The following is a 21944-nucleotide window of genomic DNA, read 5'->3' on the forward strand; positions in this document are numbered from 1 at the left end:
TAAAACTAAAAGATACTGCAGAGGAGTGGAATTTGAGTTCAGCAAAATCAATAAGTGAAAGGACAATCCGTCGACGCTTGAAAGAAAACAATTTTAAAACTTACATAAGCAGAGTTATCCCATATATTTCTCAACCAAACAAAATAAAGCGTTTGTCTTTTGCAAGGGAGTATGCTTACAAGCCTGTTGAGTTCTGGAGTAACGTTCTCTGGACAGATGAGGCTACTTTAGAGTACAATTCTTATAGAAGAAAATTTTTTGCTCGAATTCTACAGCATGAACGGAAAACAAAGGCTCCACTGTGCCAAAAAGTTGCTCATGGTGGAGGGACTGTCATGTTCTGGGGGTGTATTGCTCGCAATGGCTTGGGTAAATTTGTACCAATTGTCGAAAACATGAACCAACATTAATATCTATCGATTTTGAAGGATCACGCATTGCCTTCTGGACATAAATTAAAAGGGCGCCCTGCCACAGGAGTAAACTGATTAAGGAATATTTTAAAGATGTGGATCCTTTCTCCTTTGTCAAAATACTTTTGCCATGCCATTAAAATGGATATATGTAAAAATATTAGGTTCTTTAAATGCATTGCTTTTTAGTTATATTTTTTAAATATGTATTTTATCTCAACTTTACTAAAAAACAACGTGTCTCATATGTATTCTCTAAAATAACAATCTAAATAAACGAAAGCCGTCTTTGCTTTTCATGACAAAATAATTATGCCTATGACTGTATATGTTGAGAATATCTGCTGGCAAGGAGCGTTTTTTACACACGTTTAAAAATGTCGCTTCTGGAATGAGAAGGTTCGCCTCAAGAGAGGGTACACATACTGAATGGGCCTTTCAAATTTCATAAGATTTGTTGATGTTCTTTTCTCTTCATATAGGTGCAGGAAAGTAGGTCGTATATGATATAACCTATTATATTTTGTAACAAATCTGTTGACAGCGTTATTTATGTAACGTTTGGTCGTGGGTAGAAATCATGGCGGCAAGTGCAGTTCTTAGGGCCCCGAACTGTATCCTTTGAAGTTTCAACATTTTGGATGGACAGTCGAGAAGTAGATGACCCATATATTCGATTTTGGGTCTGACTACACCAATATAAAAACGGATGAGTTGTTGCGGGTTGCCTAGGATACACCGCATAGGGCTCTTATAATGTTCATAAATTAAAATGAGCATTTATGACTATAATCAATGTGAGGTATCATGTTGCGTGGGACTGACTGCATCACCAATTTTGTTAATTAAGTTAAAATAAATAAAAAATTAAATTTAAATAAAAAGAAAACATTGTCCGTGACCACCCAACCACAGCAACCGGCACTTTAGAAATGAAGCGGAAATGATGTTGGTACAAAAAATTGCCGCCACAGTCAGGGTTGCATTCACACCGATTATTATGTATCTTAATCGGAGATGCAACTCTGCGATATGTATAGGGGTAGAGCAAAATAGAAATTCAGGAAAAAACGAATAGCCCGAAAAGAGGGAAAATTCGGCGTCATTCCCTGCCGTATAAAAGGCCCAAAAAAAGGAAAAATGCGTTTTATTCTGTAAGTGGCGCAATACTGAAACAGAGTTTCAGAGAAAATAAAGAAAACTGTTAAAATTGTTAAAGTATCTTTATTAAAGGCCCGAGTCCCTGAAAGACTTTGTGTTTTTATGGTGTGTGCGTGTTTTGCTGTAATTTTGTAGTTCATGAATGTTTTGTTTATCGTTTCTCAATAGATTTCGCCAAACAGACACATTTGCAAGTGTCAACTGATCCTTCCGGGGGCAAACCGAAGGATCAGTTTCTTTTTATTTGATCGGTCACAAAAAACCGCTACCGCAACAGCCACCAACTTATTCACAGCCACAATCGCTCCATTGCATTGGCCACAAATAATCGCCACAAAACAGCCACATTAATATCTTTGGCCCCAGCCACAATAAAGACGGCAATAACGACGCCAAAATACTGCGTTCTGCCTAATCCCGAAAAGGAAGACGTCGGTTGTAGGTGCTGAAAAGGAGAAAAACAGAAAGGTTACAAATTATTAGTATTATGGATTAATCCAGGTAAAATAATATTACTCACCAAATTCTGTCTGTGAAACTGACATCGCCACCATAATAATCAAATCAGATAATACTGAAAAGACAGAAAAGAGAAAAAATATTTTATTTACAAAGCAAAATTATAAAAAAGGCAAAATTTGAACTAAAAGATATAACTGAAAATCAACGAAAATTAATAACAAAAAATACTATTTAAAATATTTACGATACATCGAGGTTAAGTTGTGTTGTCCATAAGTGTTTATTTATTAATGATTCAAAATATTTGTGTGTAAGGAACATTAACTAGGTTTTTTCTTGCGATATAATGATTCTAGGGTTGCCCCAATTTATGTAGAGTGTTTTGTTCTTTGTGTGGACGAATTATTATGTCCAATAAAGACCTACTAAGCGAGCTCATTTAGGCGGGTATAACTTTTTAACATTTACTAACTAACATTTTTATACTTATGAGAAAAAAGACTATGTTGGCATTATTTTTATCCACATAAATTTAACGAATCCTAAATTTTATTGATTATAGTTAATGTTTCATTCGTATCTCGTGTTTTTACTCTTAAGAAAATTATGTCAATAAACTGTATTTGATTTGTTTGTTAAAATAATATGATGTTCTGATTGTTTTTGTGAGAGAGGAGAGTTAGGATATTGTAATGAGGTGAGTGTATGTGGAATTCGGGGCCCTTAAAAATGTTGTTGTGTTAATAGGATCTAAGGGTCAAGGTAGGGTGGACAAGTGTGGGAGTAAACCACCAATCTCCCTTGTTTCAGGTGTACCAGGTGTTTGTGTTGTGTAGTATTTTTCTTCATGTTAGTTGAATCAAAAATTTTATTGTTCATCCCCTAGAACTATTAGGTGTCTGGGATGGAACCGCCCTGATAATTGGCTCCTGAGCTAGCGGCCACAGCAACACCATAGTAGCACGTAACAATCATGTTCATTTTTGAAAGAAATTGAATTTAGTTACAAATTCTATTTGTTCCCCTTTAATATAAATATCGGTGCGGTTTTCAGCAATTCGGTGGATTGAAGGACTGAAAATTATTCCTTTAGATTTTTGCTGTGAAGCTGAATATCACTACGTTTGCTAACTAAGTGATTCAAAGCATTCTGGATTTTTCTTTTTGCAGTATTTCGATCAATTTCTGCGCAAAATATTACGAGGTCATCTGCATAGGCTAATATTTCGATTCCCAGGTATCATTTAGGTATAATCGGATGAATGTATATGTGGGAGCTGAACCGATTTTTCCGAAACTTACCACACATCATTCTATACTCAATTCAGTACACTACGCCAAATTTCGTGCAAATCGAAGGATATATAGGGACTTTGGTGCACCATTAACATAAAACCAGACGATATATATATATATATATATATGGGAGCTATATCTTAATCTGAACCGATTTCCAAAAAAATTAACACAACGTATTAGACTTAATTTAGGACGCTGTGCCAAATTTCGTGTAAATCGAAGGATTTATAGGCATTTTGGTGCACCATTTACATACAAGCTCAAGCTCAGAATCTGGTATGGATGCTTTTTGGGACACTATATTTGATAGATGTTTATGTAAGGTAAGATCAAGATCTATTGGTGTAGATAGAATTCCCATTAATTTTATTAAAGAAATTTATCACTTAGTTGCACCATTGATTGTCAATTTGATTAACTCAATTTTGAAGTCGTCCACTTTTCCAAGGATTTGGAAAACCGCACGTATTATCCCTATTCCTAAATCTCGATCAGTTAATGAACCTGATGACCTCCGTCCCATTTCAATACTTGCTGCCATGTCGAAAGTGACGGAGCAAATAATACAAAAAAAGGTGCTTGAGTATACATCTTCTACCTGATTTCGTTAACCCAGTGGGTTTCAATTGTCAATTCCTTTGCATCTATGTCAAATCCTCATAAAGTAGGGTGGGGGAGTCCTGTCCATAAGGCTATATCAGGGATGTTCCTGACTATAACACCTAAGCAGGTACTGCATCGACAACATATAGTTGTGACGATGGACGGGTAAGATCTTCGTCTCCTCATGTAGATGGTCCACTGGAGTCATGAGGAGACACCCTGTTGCAGTTCTCAGGGCAGCGTTCTGGCAGGTCTGAATATTCTTCCACTGCGTATCACTGACATTCGCGAACCACACTGGCGCCGCATAGCTTACCACTGACCGGCCTATTGCTTTATAAGAGGTCAACAAGGTTTCTTTGTCAGCGCCCCAAGTGCTGCCGGCTAGCGACTTGAGGACCTTGTTCCTACTTCTTAGCTTATCGCATAAAGCAGTGGCATGAGCGGACGACTTGAAAAGGCTGTCGAACGTTACTCCCAATATCTTGGGGTAGTTGGTGGTCGGAATCAATTCTCCATCGACCATTATGTTCAGTGGAAGCTTCATTTCAGCCGTCCATGTGGTGAACTGTGTGGCTGTTGATTTGGTGGCGGATATTTTCATATTCCTCAGATGGAAGAAGTTAACAATTTCGGCTATGTAGATGTTTAGCCTCTCACATATATCATCAATAATGGGACCCGACGCCATGATCGTGCAATCATCCGCATACATTACGATCTCTATGCCGTCCGGTGGTTATGGAAAATATGAGAAAGGTAGAGGTTAAACAGTTCCGGATATATCACCCCTTCTGGGGGAACTCCCTGTTTCACTCTACGGGGTTTAGATATGTTAAGAATAAAAGCGCCAATACGCGAAAATGTGTGAATAAAATTTAAATAAAATCACAGATCTGCACTCAAAATATATGTTTTCAACACATATAGCCCTTGTTTAATATTATCTAACGTTTCAAACACGGCCACTTTGGAAATTCAATTGTCCTATCTTTATACTTCTATGTCATCGAACAGCTTGGCATGGTTGACGGTATCGATGACATCATAACTGTTCGGTTGCAAGGCCTGTTCTGATGAAGTCCTCTGCTAATGTGTGTGGAAATGGCGCGTAATGCAGTTGTGGTCCTGTGCATCTCACGGAATTCATGTTGGTATTGGGCAAACTGGAAAACTGCTTCTCAGCGATGGGAGGAGTAGCGCCTCAAGTGTCTTCGCTACCGGCGACAGGAGTGAAATCGGCCTGTACGATTCACCCCTGCTGGCATCATTGCCTGGCTTCAGTAGCGGGACCACCCTGCCTATTTTCCAGGCACTATGTGGGTGGTTAACGACAAGTTGAGGGCTGATGTTAGGTACTCAACTCCAGGTTCATCCAGCTGCTTTAGCATTACCATGGAAATTCCGTCCGGGCCCAACGCTTTGGATGACTTAGCGTTATTAATGACATCTGCAATATCCTCCTTCGTAAATTGTGGTGGTTCCTCCTCAGCTCGGAGTGCCCTTATGCGACGTAGCACACTCCTTTTCGCCCTGTCACTCTCGGGGTGCTCTATGAACTGCCGGTTAAAATAACTCGCGCACCTCTTCGGGTCTGTTGCAGTTACGTCGTTAAATGTAACAGCCGTCCTGTCATCTTTCCTTCCAGGATTCGAGAGTGACTTGACCGTTGCCCACAATTTACTTGTTCCGGTGGCAATGTTGCATTGCTTCAGGTGGTCTAGCCACTTTTTCCTTTTGTGCTCGCATACTAATCTGTTGACTTCAAGAGTAAGCTCTCGCACCCTTGGGTCTTCAGGAGTAGTACGACGGAGCTCATCACGCTCATTAGCCAATACCGTTGCTTCTGCTGGGAAGTTAGGTCTTACTTCGGGTATTCGACCAGCAGGTATGAAGCGAGCGGCAGCAGTAGCGATGATTTTGCGGAAATTCCTCTCAGCTACCCGTGGATCTGAGGGAGTGGGCAGCTCTCTGAAGCGGTGATTGGTAAACTCTCTGAAGCCAGGCCAATCAGCTTTCCCATGGTTCAGGAAAGTACGGCTTTCAGAGATTATGAAGTCTGGTGGTCTGTTTACGGAGACGATGATCGGAAGGTGGTCTGAGCCTAGTGAAACGACGGGTTGCCAGGTTACGTCATTTATCAGACCCGGTGCCACAATGGTGATGTCTGGCGAGCTGTGGCAATCTCCTATTATCCTCGTGGGGGCATCCTCATTAACCGTGCAAAATGTTGAGCTATCAATTTGCTCAGCCAGCGCTGTACCCCTCTGGTCATTACCTAGGACGGAATGCCATAATTCATGGGGGGCATTGAAATCCCCTAGTACCAGGCGGTTATTACCTTCAAAAAGCGGACTGATATCCGGTAAATAACGCGGTGTACAGCTATTCATCGGCGGTATATAAACATTGAGCACCTCTACCTCGGCAGTTCCATACTTGACTGCTACCCCCATACATTCCATGTATGGGTCACTAGAGTCTAGCTCAAGCGAGATAGGTCTGTACTGGACAGAATGGTGTAATAAGAATGCGAGTCCCCCACCTCCGCTTCTGGTACGGTCCTTCCGCACAACGTTGTAACCATCGCAACGCTGTGAGCTACAGTTCTCAGTTAGCTTGGTTTCTTGGATCGCACCGACCATTATTCTCTTTCGACTCATAAATTCTACAACTTCGCTGATTTTGTTGCGAAGACCGTCGCAGTTAAACTGCAAAAACGATGCATTTTCAAGGCGCGGAACAGCAATATGTGGTGTTAAATGCTGCGCATTTTGCTGTTGGGGAGACTGCGGGGGTGTCTCGTACTCCGACGATGACGATTCGGATGATGAATCGGACGACGACTCTTGAGACACACTGGGAGACGTGCTAGCGCAGCATGAAGCGACGTAACTCCTTTCGCAGTACTCCTGGATCCTGTTCAGTCCAGAGCAGCCTCGAAAATGCACCCATTCTCCACATCCATTGCATCTCACCGAGACAGATCTGTGGTGGATGCGGTTTCTGCAAACACTGCAGAACCAAGGTCCGGGGTTACTTTCAATCCCGGCACGGACCAGTAGGGTTCGGAGCAGGCGTTCCGGGATATAATGCCGACCCATGACAAAAATGACGAACACGAACATGTGAAAAAAAATTATAGATTGTGTTGTGTTTTGGCTGTGTTTTTCATTTAAAGGCGAAACAATTAGTTTTCGCAAAAAAAAATGACGTTAAACTTAAGCTTTCTCTACGAATTCGCTTACTGACCGACCTTATATAGGCCTTGATTTAGAAAATTAAATATTTTCGAATCCTCAAAATAAAATTTGAAAAGCATGAATGAAAATCTATCAAATTTATATTTCTATCGCTCCCACGTCTTCCCCATAATTGAGCCATTGCGACTTATATGTGTAACACATATGAAAAGGCTGGGAATTGCGAGTTATTGCACGAAGAAAGATTTGCTTCCTCAAACTTTCCCAGCAGGCAGGTTGAATAAATTGAATACGGGAGCACATTTAATAAACAACAATTTGAAATTGTATGCGTTCCCAATTTTCCTGTTGGGTGATTTTTAAAAACATAATTTGTCAAATTCATATTGGCACTAGTATTACGTGGGAATCAATTCAGCTTGGATTTGCTGTTACCTTTTATAATTGTACCATGTTTCAGACCCAACAAGAGCGGATTTCATAGTTCAAACGAACTTTAATGGCCAGCGAATAGACATGGCATTGCCATTTTCACAAAAAAATAAACATACTCAATAATCGATAATTGAAATTTAATCGATACTGAATATCGGATGTGACATCGTTCTGTCCCCATCTCTACTCTATTTGTCTAATGCCATGTTCTGACGGCCATCCGAACAACGTAGTTCGCTCTCAGAATTACGTACATGAATTAACCCGTTCATACAACACTATTCATAATTCATGTCATCAGAGTTTTTTATTTCAAACTTTCTGTTTCTTGTTTTACAACAAAAATGTAACATGCTTTAGTGAATTACACAGGGATCTAAAGAGAAAAGATAATTCTCTTTCTCCTGACTATAGTATGAACCCATATCTATTTACTTTTCATTCATGTTTTCCATTTTTTTCTGAAAATATTGTTGTTTTCATACATTTTTATATTTTCTCAATTCAAATGTCCAATACTGTCGCATATAAAAATTTGGAGAATTTTTTGTTTGAGTTGCCCCACATTTGTTTCTTGTTTTGTACGCTAATTAGAACCAAGGGAAAAGAAATGCATATTGCATTATGTAGATAACAAAATGTACATCCTGCTGCATATATAAAAACTAGACTATTTTTTACTTTTCATTTATCATTTTCAATTTTACTAAAAAAGTTTGAAAATGTTATAAATATTTTCAAGCTGTCAAAATTAATTTATTTTCGATAAATGCTCTCAATTGTTAGGGATGGGACACATTTCTTGGTTATTCAGAGAGTGATTTGAATTGAACAACGTACAAAAGTCGGTTTTCGCTCAGACAATTTTGTATGGGGAACTAAGTAATTACTTCATAATTAAGGGTCGAACAACGAATGAGAGAGCGAACAACGCTCGTCTGTACATGGCATAAACCTCATTCCCTCATTCGTAAACAACACGGTCTCCATCCCACCTCATTCGTAAACTTTCGGTTATACCATTTTGATTTCATCTTTATCGTCCATTTTGTCTTCTCCTCCCATTCGTTAGCAGGTGGAACGTTTTTCAATTTTATTTTATTTTTATTATTTTTAGATGACAAAAATACAGAATCAAAACACATTACTAAAGTAATAAGACAAAGATCAGACGACCGGCTGATACAATAAATGAATACGAGAACGAGAGTGCAGTAATATCCAATATATTTTGAGTGCAATAATATTAAACATGTCTCGACGCCGTACGGTTAATTCATCATCATATACACCTCTCGAATCGGAAGATATCCAGGACAGGGAGTTCGATGTACCGGATGGATTTGTGGATGAACAATTCGTTAAACCTGAAAGAAAATTTCCATGGAAAACAGTATTGTTTATTATATTCTTTTTTATAGCAGGAGCTGTAAGTATCGTTGAAAGAATTGTGTTGTTGTTTGCCTTCTAGCTGCCATATAAGATAATATGAGTAACTAAAAAAATTGAAGTTGGTGTGTGTATACATTTGGATGAGCCGGTTCTATAAGAACAATGAAAAATAAAATACGGGGTATCCAATAAGCGGTGCTTTTACGGCATCCCAGTTTTTTGATATTGCATTCCATTTTTTTTATAAATGTTCGTTCTATTTTTAGTATTACTACTTTTCACATTGAATGAAATTGTAAAAATAAATAATATTTACTACAGATAGTCATATATTACATACATTTTCAGTATCACTGATAATTACGCTTTAATTAAACTTATAAAAACACATTTTCATAATAAACCGTGTTAAGGGATATTTTCTAGTCGTTACACCCTTTTGTCCAAAACAGGGATGTGAAATGAAATTATTGAAATTGTACTGGCTTTCAATAAAATGTGTACTTTTTTCAGGCCGATTGTACTTTTTATATATTTTTAATAAACATTTTATTGTTATTATCAATTAATAAAAACATACATAAACCAGTGAGCGGAGCAGTATAGTCGGACGGGGCCGACCATATGATACCCTAGACTACTTCCATGAAAATCTAACTTTCTGGGTTTCTATATTCTGATCTTGGCAATATTTCGCGATATTTCCACCCTCTTGACCGACTAGAGGTCAACAAATATTACTTATAATTAGTACAGATTCTCTTCAAGGTGGGTTGTGGCCTATAGATCGACCCGAAAAAAACATCAAAAATAAGTTTTCGGTCTAAAAATTATAATCTGATCATCACCGAAAATTATAGCCGTTGTAGTTGACCATACCTGGATCCTCATGGAAAATTTAAAAGCGATCAGAGCTATATTTCTGCCATCTAGTGTGGTAATGGGTTACTGAATACCATATCAATACGTAACCAGCTGCAAATATTTAAGTGTATCTCCCACATCCGAGTACATACGACAATATTATTGGTATCAATTCAAAGGCCAACCACTCCTCTTGGATATACTATCAACTTCAGGGGTAAATTTATACGCCATAGAATACAAATTTTGTCATTTTTCACACAAAAGTCGGGTCCATTTAATCCGCTAAATATTGACCGATCTTTATGAAAACAGGCATGCTTATTCTATGGCCCGATTCACTTCTCCATGTAATGTTCGGACCATAATTGCGGCCTCTAGAGCGACCAGAAAAACCGACAAAAATTTAGTATTTGGTCCATTACATCCCCTAAATATTAACCGATCTTTACCAAAAACAATAGGGGCCTTCATTGGGCCGAACCTATCCTACATGCAACATTTCGTGAAGATTGACCCATAACTGTGGCCTGTATCATGTATACAAATTATAATGGACAGACGGATGAACGGACACACATGTCTAGATCGGTATACTTAAAGGTGGGTCTAGGACCAATATTTCGCGGCGTTACAAACTTTTGGGGCTGCACAAAGCTATAAAACCCTGACAACATAGATGTGTAGGGTATAAAAATACAAACATAATATGAACACCTAAAAATTAACAACAACAAAAAAAGTCTTATATATAATATGATCAATTAAATAAAACTTTTTTGCATCATATTCGTATGTATCGTAAGAGCACGACTTCAACAAATCCTTCGTTTATATAAGATTTGACGCAGTCGTAACATTTAATCTGTTCCTTTCTTTGATTTTAATTATATTTTCATATGAAAATGCCCTTTCCACATTTGATAGTTTCTACATGCATTCAGGCATCCTCAGACCGCATTTCTAAATTGATATTATTTGAAATTTTTAGTACTTGTTGTAAGAACAAAAATAACAGTTTGTAAAAAGGATTTTCAAACCCTTGAAATAATAGAATTGAACCTTAACTTTTGTAAATCAGCTCCGAAATCAATGAGTGTAAAATAATATTGAAGTGATTCCCACTGCCCAAAATCATTTCAATAGCTTCTTGACGTAAACGCCATCGTTTATAAATAACATGAATATCTGTACCGAAATATTCCTGAAACTTTGAAAAATCACTCCTCTCATAGAACTGTTACAGAAACAATAATTAATAGTTTTACTGAATATATCAATCTGATCGGAATACTGAATTTTAAAGCGGCATAGGACACTAAGTTTAAACTGTAGCATATTGATCTATTCGTAACTACAGCGGTGGATGGTGATTCACTTCATATTGTATGTTTAAGCACTTATAATAATTTTATGTGAAAATAATTTGATACAATTTAAAAATAGTGCTAAATAAGTCATTGGGGTGCTATTGTATTTTTGACTTCCAAATAGTGCTAAAATTAGTACAATTGTACCAACTTTTGCATCCCTGGTCCAAAATAATATCACTCGATATGGGGGAAATCCCCATTGAATGCTCTTGAACCAAAATAATTAAATACGTAGCTAAATTTTTGTTTTTGTGATATAGAAAATGTTTTCCTTGTTGTCTCAATGGATATCGTAAATGTATTTATAATAATTCTTTGTATGATAAGACCATCTGGTTTAAACAAAGCTTCATTATAAGGGTTATTGCCCCGTCGTAATATTTAAAATATTTTATTTTAAATGATTGATTCTAAAACACTTTCACCATTTTTATTTTAGGTATGTTTAACATGCAGTATTTTAGTTTCAAGTGGATACATAAGTGAAAAATATGCAGATCGTGCATGGCCTCTATTAATTTTGGGTATATTGATGTTCATCCCTGGTGGTTATTATGGTTACATTTTACTCTGCATTTGTTTGAAACGTGATGGATTTACCGTGGAAGATATACCAATGTTATAAGTAAATAAAAAAATATTAATAGTGTATATATATTTTTATTTTGTTATAAGATCCTATTGCAATAAAATAAATGTAATTAAAATAGTATTACTTTTTTCTATAAAATAAAGAGGTAAATAAATACGTATAGTGATCATTTTATATTTATTTTATTTGTGGTTTTGTTTATTTTATTTTAAGATGACAAAAATACAAAATCAAAACACATTACTAAAGTAATAAGACAAAGAACAGACGACCGGCTGATACAATCAATGAATACGAGAACGAGAGTGCAGTAATATCCAATATATATTTGAGTGCAATAATATAAAACATGTCTCGACGCCGTACGGTTAATTCATCATCATATACCCCTCTCGAATCGGAAGATATCCAGGACAGGGAGTTCGATGTACCGGATGGATTTGTGGATGAACAATTCGTTAAACCTTAAAGAAAATTTCCATGGAAAACAGTATTGTTTATTATATTCTTTTTTATAGCAGGAGCTGTAAGTATCGTTGAAAGAATTGTGTAGTTGTTTGCCTTCTAGCTGCCATATAAGCTAATATGAGTAACTAAAAAAATTGAAATATGCCTGCTACAAGTTTTAGTTGGTGTGTGTATACATTTGGATGAGCCGGTTCTATAAGAACAATGAAAAATAAAATACGGGGTATCCAATAAGCGGTGCTTTTACGGCATCCCAGTTTTTTGATATTGCATTCCATTTTTTTATAAATGTTCGTTTTTTTTTAGTATTACTACTTTTCACATTGAATGAAATTGTAAAAATAAATAATATTTACTACAGATAGTCATATATTACATAAATTTTCAGTATCACTGATAATTGCGATTTAATTAAACTTATAAAAACACATTTTCATAATAAACCGTGTTAAGGGATATTTTCTAGTCGTTACACCCTTTTGTCCAAAATAATATCACTCGATATGGGAGAAATCCCCATTGAATGCTCTTGAACCAAAATAATTAAATACGTAGCTAAATTTTTGTTTTTGTGATATAGAAAATGTTTTCCTTGTTGTCTCAATGGATATCGTAAATGTATTTATAATAATTCTTTGTATGATAAGACCATCTGGTTTAAACAAAGCTTCATTATAAGGGTTATTGTCCCGTCGTAATAATTAAAATATTTTATTTTAAATGATTGATTCTAAAACACTTTCCCCATTTTTATTTTAGGTATGTTTAACATGCAGTATTTTAGTTTCAAGTGGATACATAAGTGAAAAATATGCAGATCGTGCATGGCCTCTATTAATTTTGGGTATATTGATGTTCATCCCTGGTGGTTATTATGGTTACATTTTACTCTGCATTTGTTTGAAACGTGATGGATTTACCGTGGAAGATATACCAATGTTATAAGTAAATAAAAAAATATTAATAGTGTATATATATTTTTATTTTGTTATAAGATCCTATTGCAATAAAATAAATGTAATTATAAGAGTATTACGTTTTTCTATAAAATAAAGAGGTAAATAAATACGTATAGTGATCATTTTATATTTAAACCACAGAATGAATTATGTTGTTTTGTGTAACTTAAATCAGAAAATCAGTATTATTTTTTTATTTTTACTCATATTTCATTTGAAATTCGAAATATTTTTTGAATATCATGCGAAATTTTAATTGGCTGTGGTATTTATTTGGAGGATTGCGGACATTTTAATTATAATTCTAGTTATCTCTTTTACAATTTTCATTTTAATCCTGTTATAGCTGCTACAGCTATGGTCGGTTTCGAAAATAATACATATTCCGCTACAAAGGCTTAAGCCTTTTTTAAATATTACAAGGGGGAAATTTCACGCTTGACACAAACAGCTGATTGGAAGTGAGACCACAGAAGAATGGGTTAGCAAATGTTCCCCTTAAATCAATCAACAAATTAATGGTATTACAGAGACTTTTATACATATATTTTGTGTGGCGAATAATAAAGTATTAAAAAATAATAAATTTACCGTTAGAATTAACGAAATTAAAAAAAAAAATACAGAAACAATGTTACAAACGGATACAGTTTATTTTGTATGGCAATACTAATTATACAAAGTACCCTGTTGATGATTATTTTTGTCGCAATTTGAAAATTTCAATTCACGTGAGAAGCAAAACAGGAGGGAACTTCTGAGGTGAAGTGTAAAGAACACACCCGTACATATTAACATCCAGCAAGTTCTCAGTACAACAACAATTTCATAACGCTCTCTTTTACTGGTGTTATATCATTAATTTATTTATTATAGGGGCTTTTTATGTCGAAGCCATATATATATATATGTAATGTTTTGAATGAGAAGAAATACATAATTATTTGTAGGATAAATAAGTATCTAAAATATATAAATAAGATGTCCAACAACAATAATGGTCAATGGGAAATTGTAATCTCGAGAAAAAGGTTGTGGCCTACAAAGAAAAGAAGCGCGAAGAAGCACTGAAACCGAAATTAGATGAAATATGTACGTATATAAATGGGTGTTTGTGTGTGCCCATGGTATAATAATAAAAGGTAACAGCAAGTGTTGTTGTACAAAAAACGATACAACAACCACATGGAAATTTGTTGTTGTAAGTTTTACTAGTGTCAACTCATTTGACAGAAAAATGTAAACAAACAAACAAATTATCATCAAATTATTTTTATTTTGAAAATGGAATATTTTCGAATCCTCAAAATAAAAATTGAAAAACATGAATGAAAATCTATCAAATTTATATTTCTATCGCTTCCACATCTTTCCTTTAATTGAGCCAATGCCATATATATGTGTAACACATATGACAATGCTGGGAATATCGAGTAATTCCTTCAAGAAATCACCCAATTTTCCTGTTGGGTGATTTTTAAAAACATAATTTGTCAAATTCATATTGACACTATTATTACGTTGGAATCAAATCAGCTGGGATTTGCTGTTACCTTTTATAATTGTACCATGGTGTGTGCCCATATTCTGATAAGTTGTAAACAAAACAAATGGTCTGTTCCCGTACTGCAAGAATCTACTACTTTTTACTACGATAACAAATTTACCTTTACGATATCGAAGAAAATTGTAAAATCGAGTAGATTCTTGCAGTACGGGAACAGACCAAAAGAGTTATTATTTTTCCTTTTAGTTGGAAATTGAATTAATATTTCTCTACATTCCGTTACTGAAAGTGCACAAAGGGCAAACTATTATTGTGTGTCCATTCAATGTCGCTTATTCGACGGATTTTAACGGCCTCCAGAAACCTGTTTATTGTAATCAGCCGGCAGTTTTTATTAATTCCAAAATGAAATAATATCATTATTTTCCGAAATAATTTTGAAACATTAATAGGGGAGGAAGATTTCATGTTCATAATAATTCCGTATTCATACAACTAATATTCGCATTCGATTTTGGGAGGAAATCTAATTATTTTTTGCGTTAGGAGTGTATTTTGGCTTTTAATAAATTTAGATTTTAATTAAAATGTAAACCCTTCATTACATCAGCTGTTTGTGTCAAGCGAGAGATTCATTCGGAAAAATGCTACACAAACCTTAGTATCCATTTAAAATTGGTATTTATTGATTATTTCATCTTAATTTTGTGATTTTAAACTAGTTATACGCAATTAAAGAAATTACTCAATTATGGATGCAAAATTTAATTGCAATGGGTTAATTTTAGTGATTTTCGATTAGATATGAAGCACCTTAAAAAAAACTATCAAAACATAGCAACACTGTTATGTATGGTTCAGTCTGCTATCAATATTGCTGACAAAACAAGAAGAAGATAAATCTTTACGTTGTTGCATTTTTATGAGACTTAAATTAAACTCGATGAATGTATTTCATCATCTCAATATTCTTTATTCTGAAATAGGGATACGTAGTCGAGCGCAAAAGTCGACTTTTAGAATTTTCACTTTTTGTCCCAGATCAAAAAGTCGATTCTAGACTTTTCAATTGGTGTGTTCCCGTACTGCAAGAATCTACTATTTATTTACTACGATAACACTTTTTTCCTTTATGATATCGAAAAAAATAGTAGAAACTCGTAGATTCTTGCAGTACGGGAACAGGCCAAATTTTTGCCTTTGACTAAAAAGTTTTTTCGATTTTGTCAACCTGTTCAATATCGATTTTGACTTTTACCGAAAAATGTAAAAAACGACTCAAATTTTATTTTTGATATAAATTGTTGGCAACATATATAATTGTTGGCATGTTATCATATGCCAAGATTTTATGAAGAAAATCGAAAGTCGATCTTGAAAAGTCAAATTCGACTTTCAAAATGAAAATAGAAAAAGTATATTTTTAATAAAAATAATAGTATGTGTGTAAATCGCACATATTGATTTACTTATAAATATATAAAATGAGATAAAACGTCGTTAATTACGACCGTGCCAAATATTTTGGTTCTTAGCGAATAATCTTGCGATCTATATAAGGAGCATAGCAAAAAAGTCGATTGTGTTTTCCAACGATATTTTGCAACCCATAGGCAACAAGGAATAGTAAATTACATTCACCTTTGAAGGCAAATTTTTATAAAATTTAAAAAAAAAATGAGGTTGGTTTCCTTATATTGGGGTCACCTAGAAACATAGAACCCAAAAAATCAAATTACAGCCAATTCGGTTGCAAAACGTGTCCAGAAACCCTAAAGATACTTTTTGATGGAAATCTGTTAACCAATTAGTACTCAAAATATAAAATAACAGATACTTCGTTTGGAAAATGTGTCTAAAAATTCTGAAAATACCATTTATTTATTTTTTTATTTATTTATTTTCAAATTGATGATGCCTAGTCTTTCGACCTTAAGGCGGTAAACTAAATTAAAATGTTAAGTAACACAGTTTAATAACAATTATAATAAATTAAGCTTTAAGGGAGGTTTGTTTAAGTTTTGATAAACTACTCAAAGTAGCTCTCTTAAGCTCTCTTAAGGGTTAAGCAGAATGCTCGCGTTGAGCCATCCGTCGCGTTATATCCAATCGAAAATACAACAACCACAACTAAACGATAACACAAACGCATATCGTATTCTTGTGGTTGTTGTATTTTCGATAACATATAACACGACGGATGGCTCAACGCGAGCATTCTGCTTAGCCCTTTAAGGGCTATCGTTTCCTTGTGGTTGTTGTATTTTCGTATAACGCGACGGATGGCTCAACGCGAACATTCTGCTTAGCCCTTTAACATATTTATAGTTAATTGGAAATATTAACAATTTAGGGATCGGAACTACTCAACACTACCATTTTCTAAACATTTCACAGAAATTTCATAAAATTTATTATTTTTTTTAATTTAAAAAGAAATAGATGACATAAAAAGAACATAAATTTTATAGATGACAGCCAGTTAAAATTGATGACTGTCATCTAAAATAGAGGACGTATGGCCACCTTATTAAAGATCAAAAGTCGACTTCGACTTTTCAATACAAAAAGTCGATTAGTCGAAAATCGATTTACTTATCCCTATGAGTCTAAACGCAACCATAGAGTCTAGAGTCAGCGACAGTCGTTTGCCGTGTGTTTCTTATAGGCAACGGGAAATCGCGAGGGCTGACGTTCGCGTCTAGCGGCATGACGCTAGAATAGATTTTATTCATTTTTGCTCAGCGTCATAGAGTCTAAACGCAACCATAGAGTCTAGAGTCAGCGACAGCCCTTTGCCGTGTGTTTCTTATAGGCAACGGGAAATCGCGACGGCTGACGTTCTCGTCTAGCGGCTTGACGCTAGAATAGATTTTATTCATTTTTGCTCAGCGTCATACTCAAATGTTCTCTCTTGCTCTCAGTTGAGTTGCCATATTTTAAGTAAAAATGAACAGTGCTACCAAATTTCAATGAGAATCTATATCAAAATATATGGCAGTGCTGTTAAAAAACAAATATTTTCAAAGATTGTGGACGTTTTTTGAACGAATTAATAATAAAATGGAAGAAAAATAATTTTTTCAATAATTTTATCCAAGTTCCTTGACATTATTGTCTATTAAACAATAAATTGAATTTTGTTTGCACAACGTAAAATTTTCTGTCAGAAAATAAAAACATATAATTGACATTTTGTGCCGCTAACGCCAACTCTTTCGTTTGGTTTTCACGCCGGCGAAAAAGTATGACGCTGACTCGTGACTCTCTGGTTGCGTTTAGACTCATACTCATTATTTCTCTCTTGCTCTCAATTGAGTTGCCATATTTAGGTAAAAATCAACAGTGCTACCAAATTTCAATGAGAATTTATATCAAAACATATGGCAGTGCTGTTAAAAAAAAAAACAAATATTTTCAAAGATTGTGGACTTTTTTTAACGAATTAATAATAAAATGGAAGAAAAATATATTTTTCAATAATTTTCCCCAAGTTCCTTGACATTATTGTTAATTAAATAATAAATTGATTTTGGTTTGCACAACGTAAAATTTTCTGTCAGAAAATGAAAACAAATAATTGACATTTTGTGCCGCTAACGCCAACACTTTCGTTTGGTTTTCACGCCGACGAAAAAGTATGACGCTGACTCGTGACTCTCTGGTTGCGTTTAGACTCTATTCTCAAACACCGGTCATAATTTATTCGCTGGCTGTCAATTAGTCAAGTGCATTTCTTAAGTTTTTTTTTCCGATACATTTCTATTGCATTCCATAATTATAAATTCCAATCTACTTCAAAGATGTCCAACAACAATAATGGTCAATGGGAAACTGTAACAAAATCGAAGAAATTTAAAAATCTCGAGAAAAAGGTTGTGGCCCACAAAGAAAAGAAGCGTGAAGAAGCACTGAAACCGAAATTAGATGAAATATGTACGTATATAAATGGGTGTTTGTGTGTGTCCATATTCTGATAAGTTGTAAACAAAACAAAGAGTTATTATTTTTCCTTTTAGTTGGAAATTCAATTAATATTTCTCTACATTCCATTACTGAAAGTGCATAAAGGGCAAACTATTATTGTGTGTCCATTCAATGTCGCTTATTCGACGGATTTTAACGGCGTCCAGAAACCTGTTTATTGTAATCAGCCGGCAGTTTTTAATTAATTCCAAAATTAAATAATATCGTTATTTTCCGAAATAATTTTGAAACATTAATAGGGGAGGAAGATTTCATGTTCATAATAATTTCGTATTCATACAACTAATATTCGCAATATCTGTGTAATGATGCACCAATTGTTGTAAATGATGCCACATCAGCAATTGCTGTAATAAAACTAGAGTTGTTTTTTCTGATACACAATCAAATATAAGCAAAGTTTGAATATTTTATACTAAATTGTGTAACCTCTGTTTCATTTATGATTTTTTCCCTAAACAAATAGGGGGTTTGTGCTATTAGTAAAACAATTTCTTGTTAATGGCATAAAAATGTAATGTCGAATTTTATATGAACGATATATGTACTTTTTAAAAATAGGGGGCAAATTATATTTCTGGGCAACAGGTTATTACATATTGTGTATTATGAGTTTTAATATATATTATTTTTATTTTCAGTGCCTTCCCTTCAAATTCGAAAATTGCTCAATGAACGCGGCAAGGCTAGTAGCAAAGATGTTTCCCCTTCAAAATCAAATACAAGTACGAAATCGAAAACATCAACGCCCAAAAGAACAGTCACCAAGAGTAAAGATCAAACTGATACAAAGAAAGCGAAATCCGACCAGCCCAAACAGCCACCAAAGCCGAAAAGTTTGGACCAAGCTTTTAAAGCATTAACTCCAAAAGATTTTACTATTCAATTAGAACATTTCCAATTGTTATATCCCGGTGCGAAATTAACTTGGTTAAAAGCGGTAAGTTTAAAAAGCCGTTTAATCTTATTTTTGTGATATTTTAATGTTATTTGTTGTGGTTTTGATTTCAGATAACCGGTTATATAAATTCGAATTTACAATTTGAATGTGATCCTGTTTTTTCTGGACGCTCTACATCATATCCTGGAAATTTAGCTTCATCCGAATTTAAACAAACATTAATTGACTTCTTGTCATCGGAGGGTGAAGAAAATCTAAATTACTTTTTCCATTATACTCTATTGGAGAGTATGTGTACTGATTTAAATAACAATTTACCTGTTGTAGGGTACAAAGTAAGTCAATGATATTCAAATTTATATTCATTTATATATGTTAAATATGGTAGTCAAATGACTACCAGATTTAAAAGGAGTTTTGTAAAATTCGAAATAATATAAAGTTATAGTAGGTTTACATTGTATCGGATTTATTAAATACAGTAGATCTTATTGTCAATTCCATTACCTATATGTCAAATAAATCCTCATAGAGGAGGTTAACCCGGCTAAAAGTTCTAATGTAAATGTAGTGTTATAAAAAAACAGTTTATCGATTTAAAACTAAATATGAATGTTCGTTTCGACTATTACCAGCCATTTCAGGTTCATTTCTTCAATAATATTTAATTCAATATATTTGTATACTTATCGATATTTATTTTATCTTTCCAGTTTATGTTACAATTAATTGCTAGAAATTGGCCACAAATTTGTTCCTCAAATATGGCCAGTACCGCAATGCTAAAACATTCCTATCAAAATCGTAGCAATATCTGCTTAAGTATATTGTGGGCGATAGGTCAAGGAGGCTATGAAAATCTGATGGTGGGCATAAGAGGTAAGCTGCAATTTCATTATGCAAAAAGGAGACTGACTAATTTGTAAATTTCTATATTTTTTGTTAGTGTGGCAAAATTTAATGCTTCCAAATTTAGAGATGAAAAGTTACTCTCGCTTTGTAACCGAGTACATTGAAAAGATTTTGAATGTGGCCACGGATCAAAGGTATGTATTTTATTTTCATACAAATATACCAAATGTTAACAATAATTTCTTTTCATTTATTTTATCTCCTTAGAATACAATTGAATCAAAATGAGTTCTTTGAAATATATAATGCTTTGAAGGCTCACTATCCTAGTTTACCCCGAGATTGCCAACAATCTTTAGTTAGAAGTTCGGAAATGTTTTTGGTATGTGTTTTAATTCTTTTAACAGAAATATTTGTTATTAATATTTATTCTTCAAATATAGCAAAAATTCATTAGGAATTGCAATAAACATGCAAATCTCTTCCTTACACTCCTACGCAGTATTGAGAATCCTACTAAGAGCAGTATTGAAACGAATGGTTGCCTTTCGTGTCTCTTACATAGTGATGAGGACTGTTTTAAGGTGTGGAAAATGAATTACAAAAAACAGTTGTTACCCACCATTTATTTGTTACAAAAAATTGGTATGTTCACATACTGTCTGTTAAGAGAAGATATTGGATTACATTTTATTTATTTTTAGAATATGAATTAGCTGAAAGTGCTTCATCATTGGCAATGTCTTCTGCATTCCATGATTTTCTAAAAGATGCTGTACAATTGAATGCTGAGTTGGATTCGGCTAAAAAGCGCGACCCAAATCTGGATACCTTAATAGCTCTAGTTGCGGTAAGTTTTTATTAAAGTATATGTTTTAATTATTGTGAATTTGTTGCCTTATTAAATTGCTGTTGTTGTTGCCGTTTGGTGCAGGAGGGAATATTTATGAACTATGCATTGTATATGGTATTATTACAATATACTCTCAAACCTATTATGTTCTGATATTATCTAAAGCAAGGGAATTTCTTAATCATATTTAGCGAAGTTCGGAGTAGAGGCTCTGTACATATTTTCCTGCTTACAAATAACTGAATACTGATGGAAAACTCTAAAACTAAAATGAACAAGCAATGGGGCAGAACGATTTAATTCTAAATACGACAGAGCAGCGTCTAACAGAAATAAAGATTTTTAAATATTGTATCGTAAGGGCACGAAGTTGATCGTATATCAGGAAGCGGTCAACTTGGCCCGACCACTTAAAAGTGCGTCAAGGTCAGAAACTGTGAATGTAAGGGTAATAGTTTTTATCCTCCTCGGTAGAGGTTTAAACTGCCTGTCGTATCGGTTCGCGAGATACCGTTAGAAAGTTTGCTTGTCTATGAATAATAATGGTGGGATATATTTCGGAGAAACGTTTTTAAATGTCTATCGTTATATCGTAAAAAGCCAATGTACGTTCAAGATCT

The 21944-nt window shown here is 34.4% G+C and overlaps 1 protein-coding gene across 1 annotated transcript; it reads left to right on the forward strand.

Annotated features, from left to right (window-relative positions):
• Positions 1-18534: 18534 nt before the first annotated feature.
• LOC133331708 (transmembrane protein 214-like) lies at positions 18535-21321 on the forward strand (the record flags this gene model as incomplete). The annotated part of the gene is made up of 8 exons (XM_061540086.1): positions 18535-18667; positions 19360-19658; positions 19730-19954; positions 20333-20498; positions 20566-20665; positions 20739-20853; positions 20915-21116; positions 21176-21321. Coding segments are annotated over exons 1-8 (1386 nt in total), but the record flags the coding sequence as incomplete, so codon positions are not given.
• Between the last annotated feature and the right edge of the window lie 623 nt (positions 21322-21944).

The sequence above is a fragment of the Musca vetustissima genome, unplaced genomic scaffold (assembly GCF_032173495.1).
Source record: "Musca vetustissima isolate MV318-11 ecotype Yass unplaced genomic scaffold, APGP_CSIRO_Mvet_v1 utg12218, whole genome shotgun sequence".
In the NCBI taxonomy this organism is placed as follows: domain Eukaryota; kingdom Metazoa; phylum Arthropoda; class Insecta; order Diptera; family Muscidae; genus Musca; species Musca vetustissima.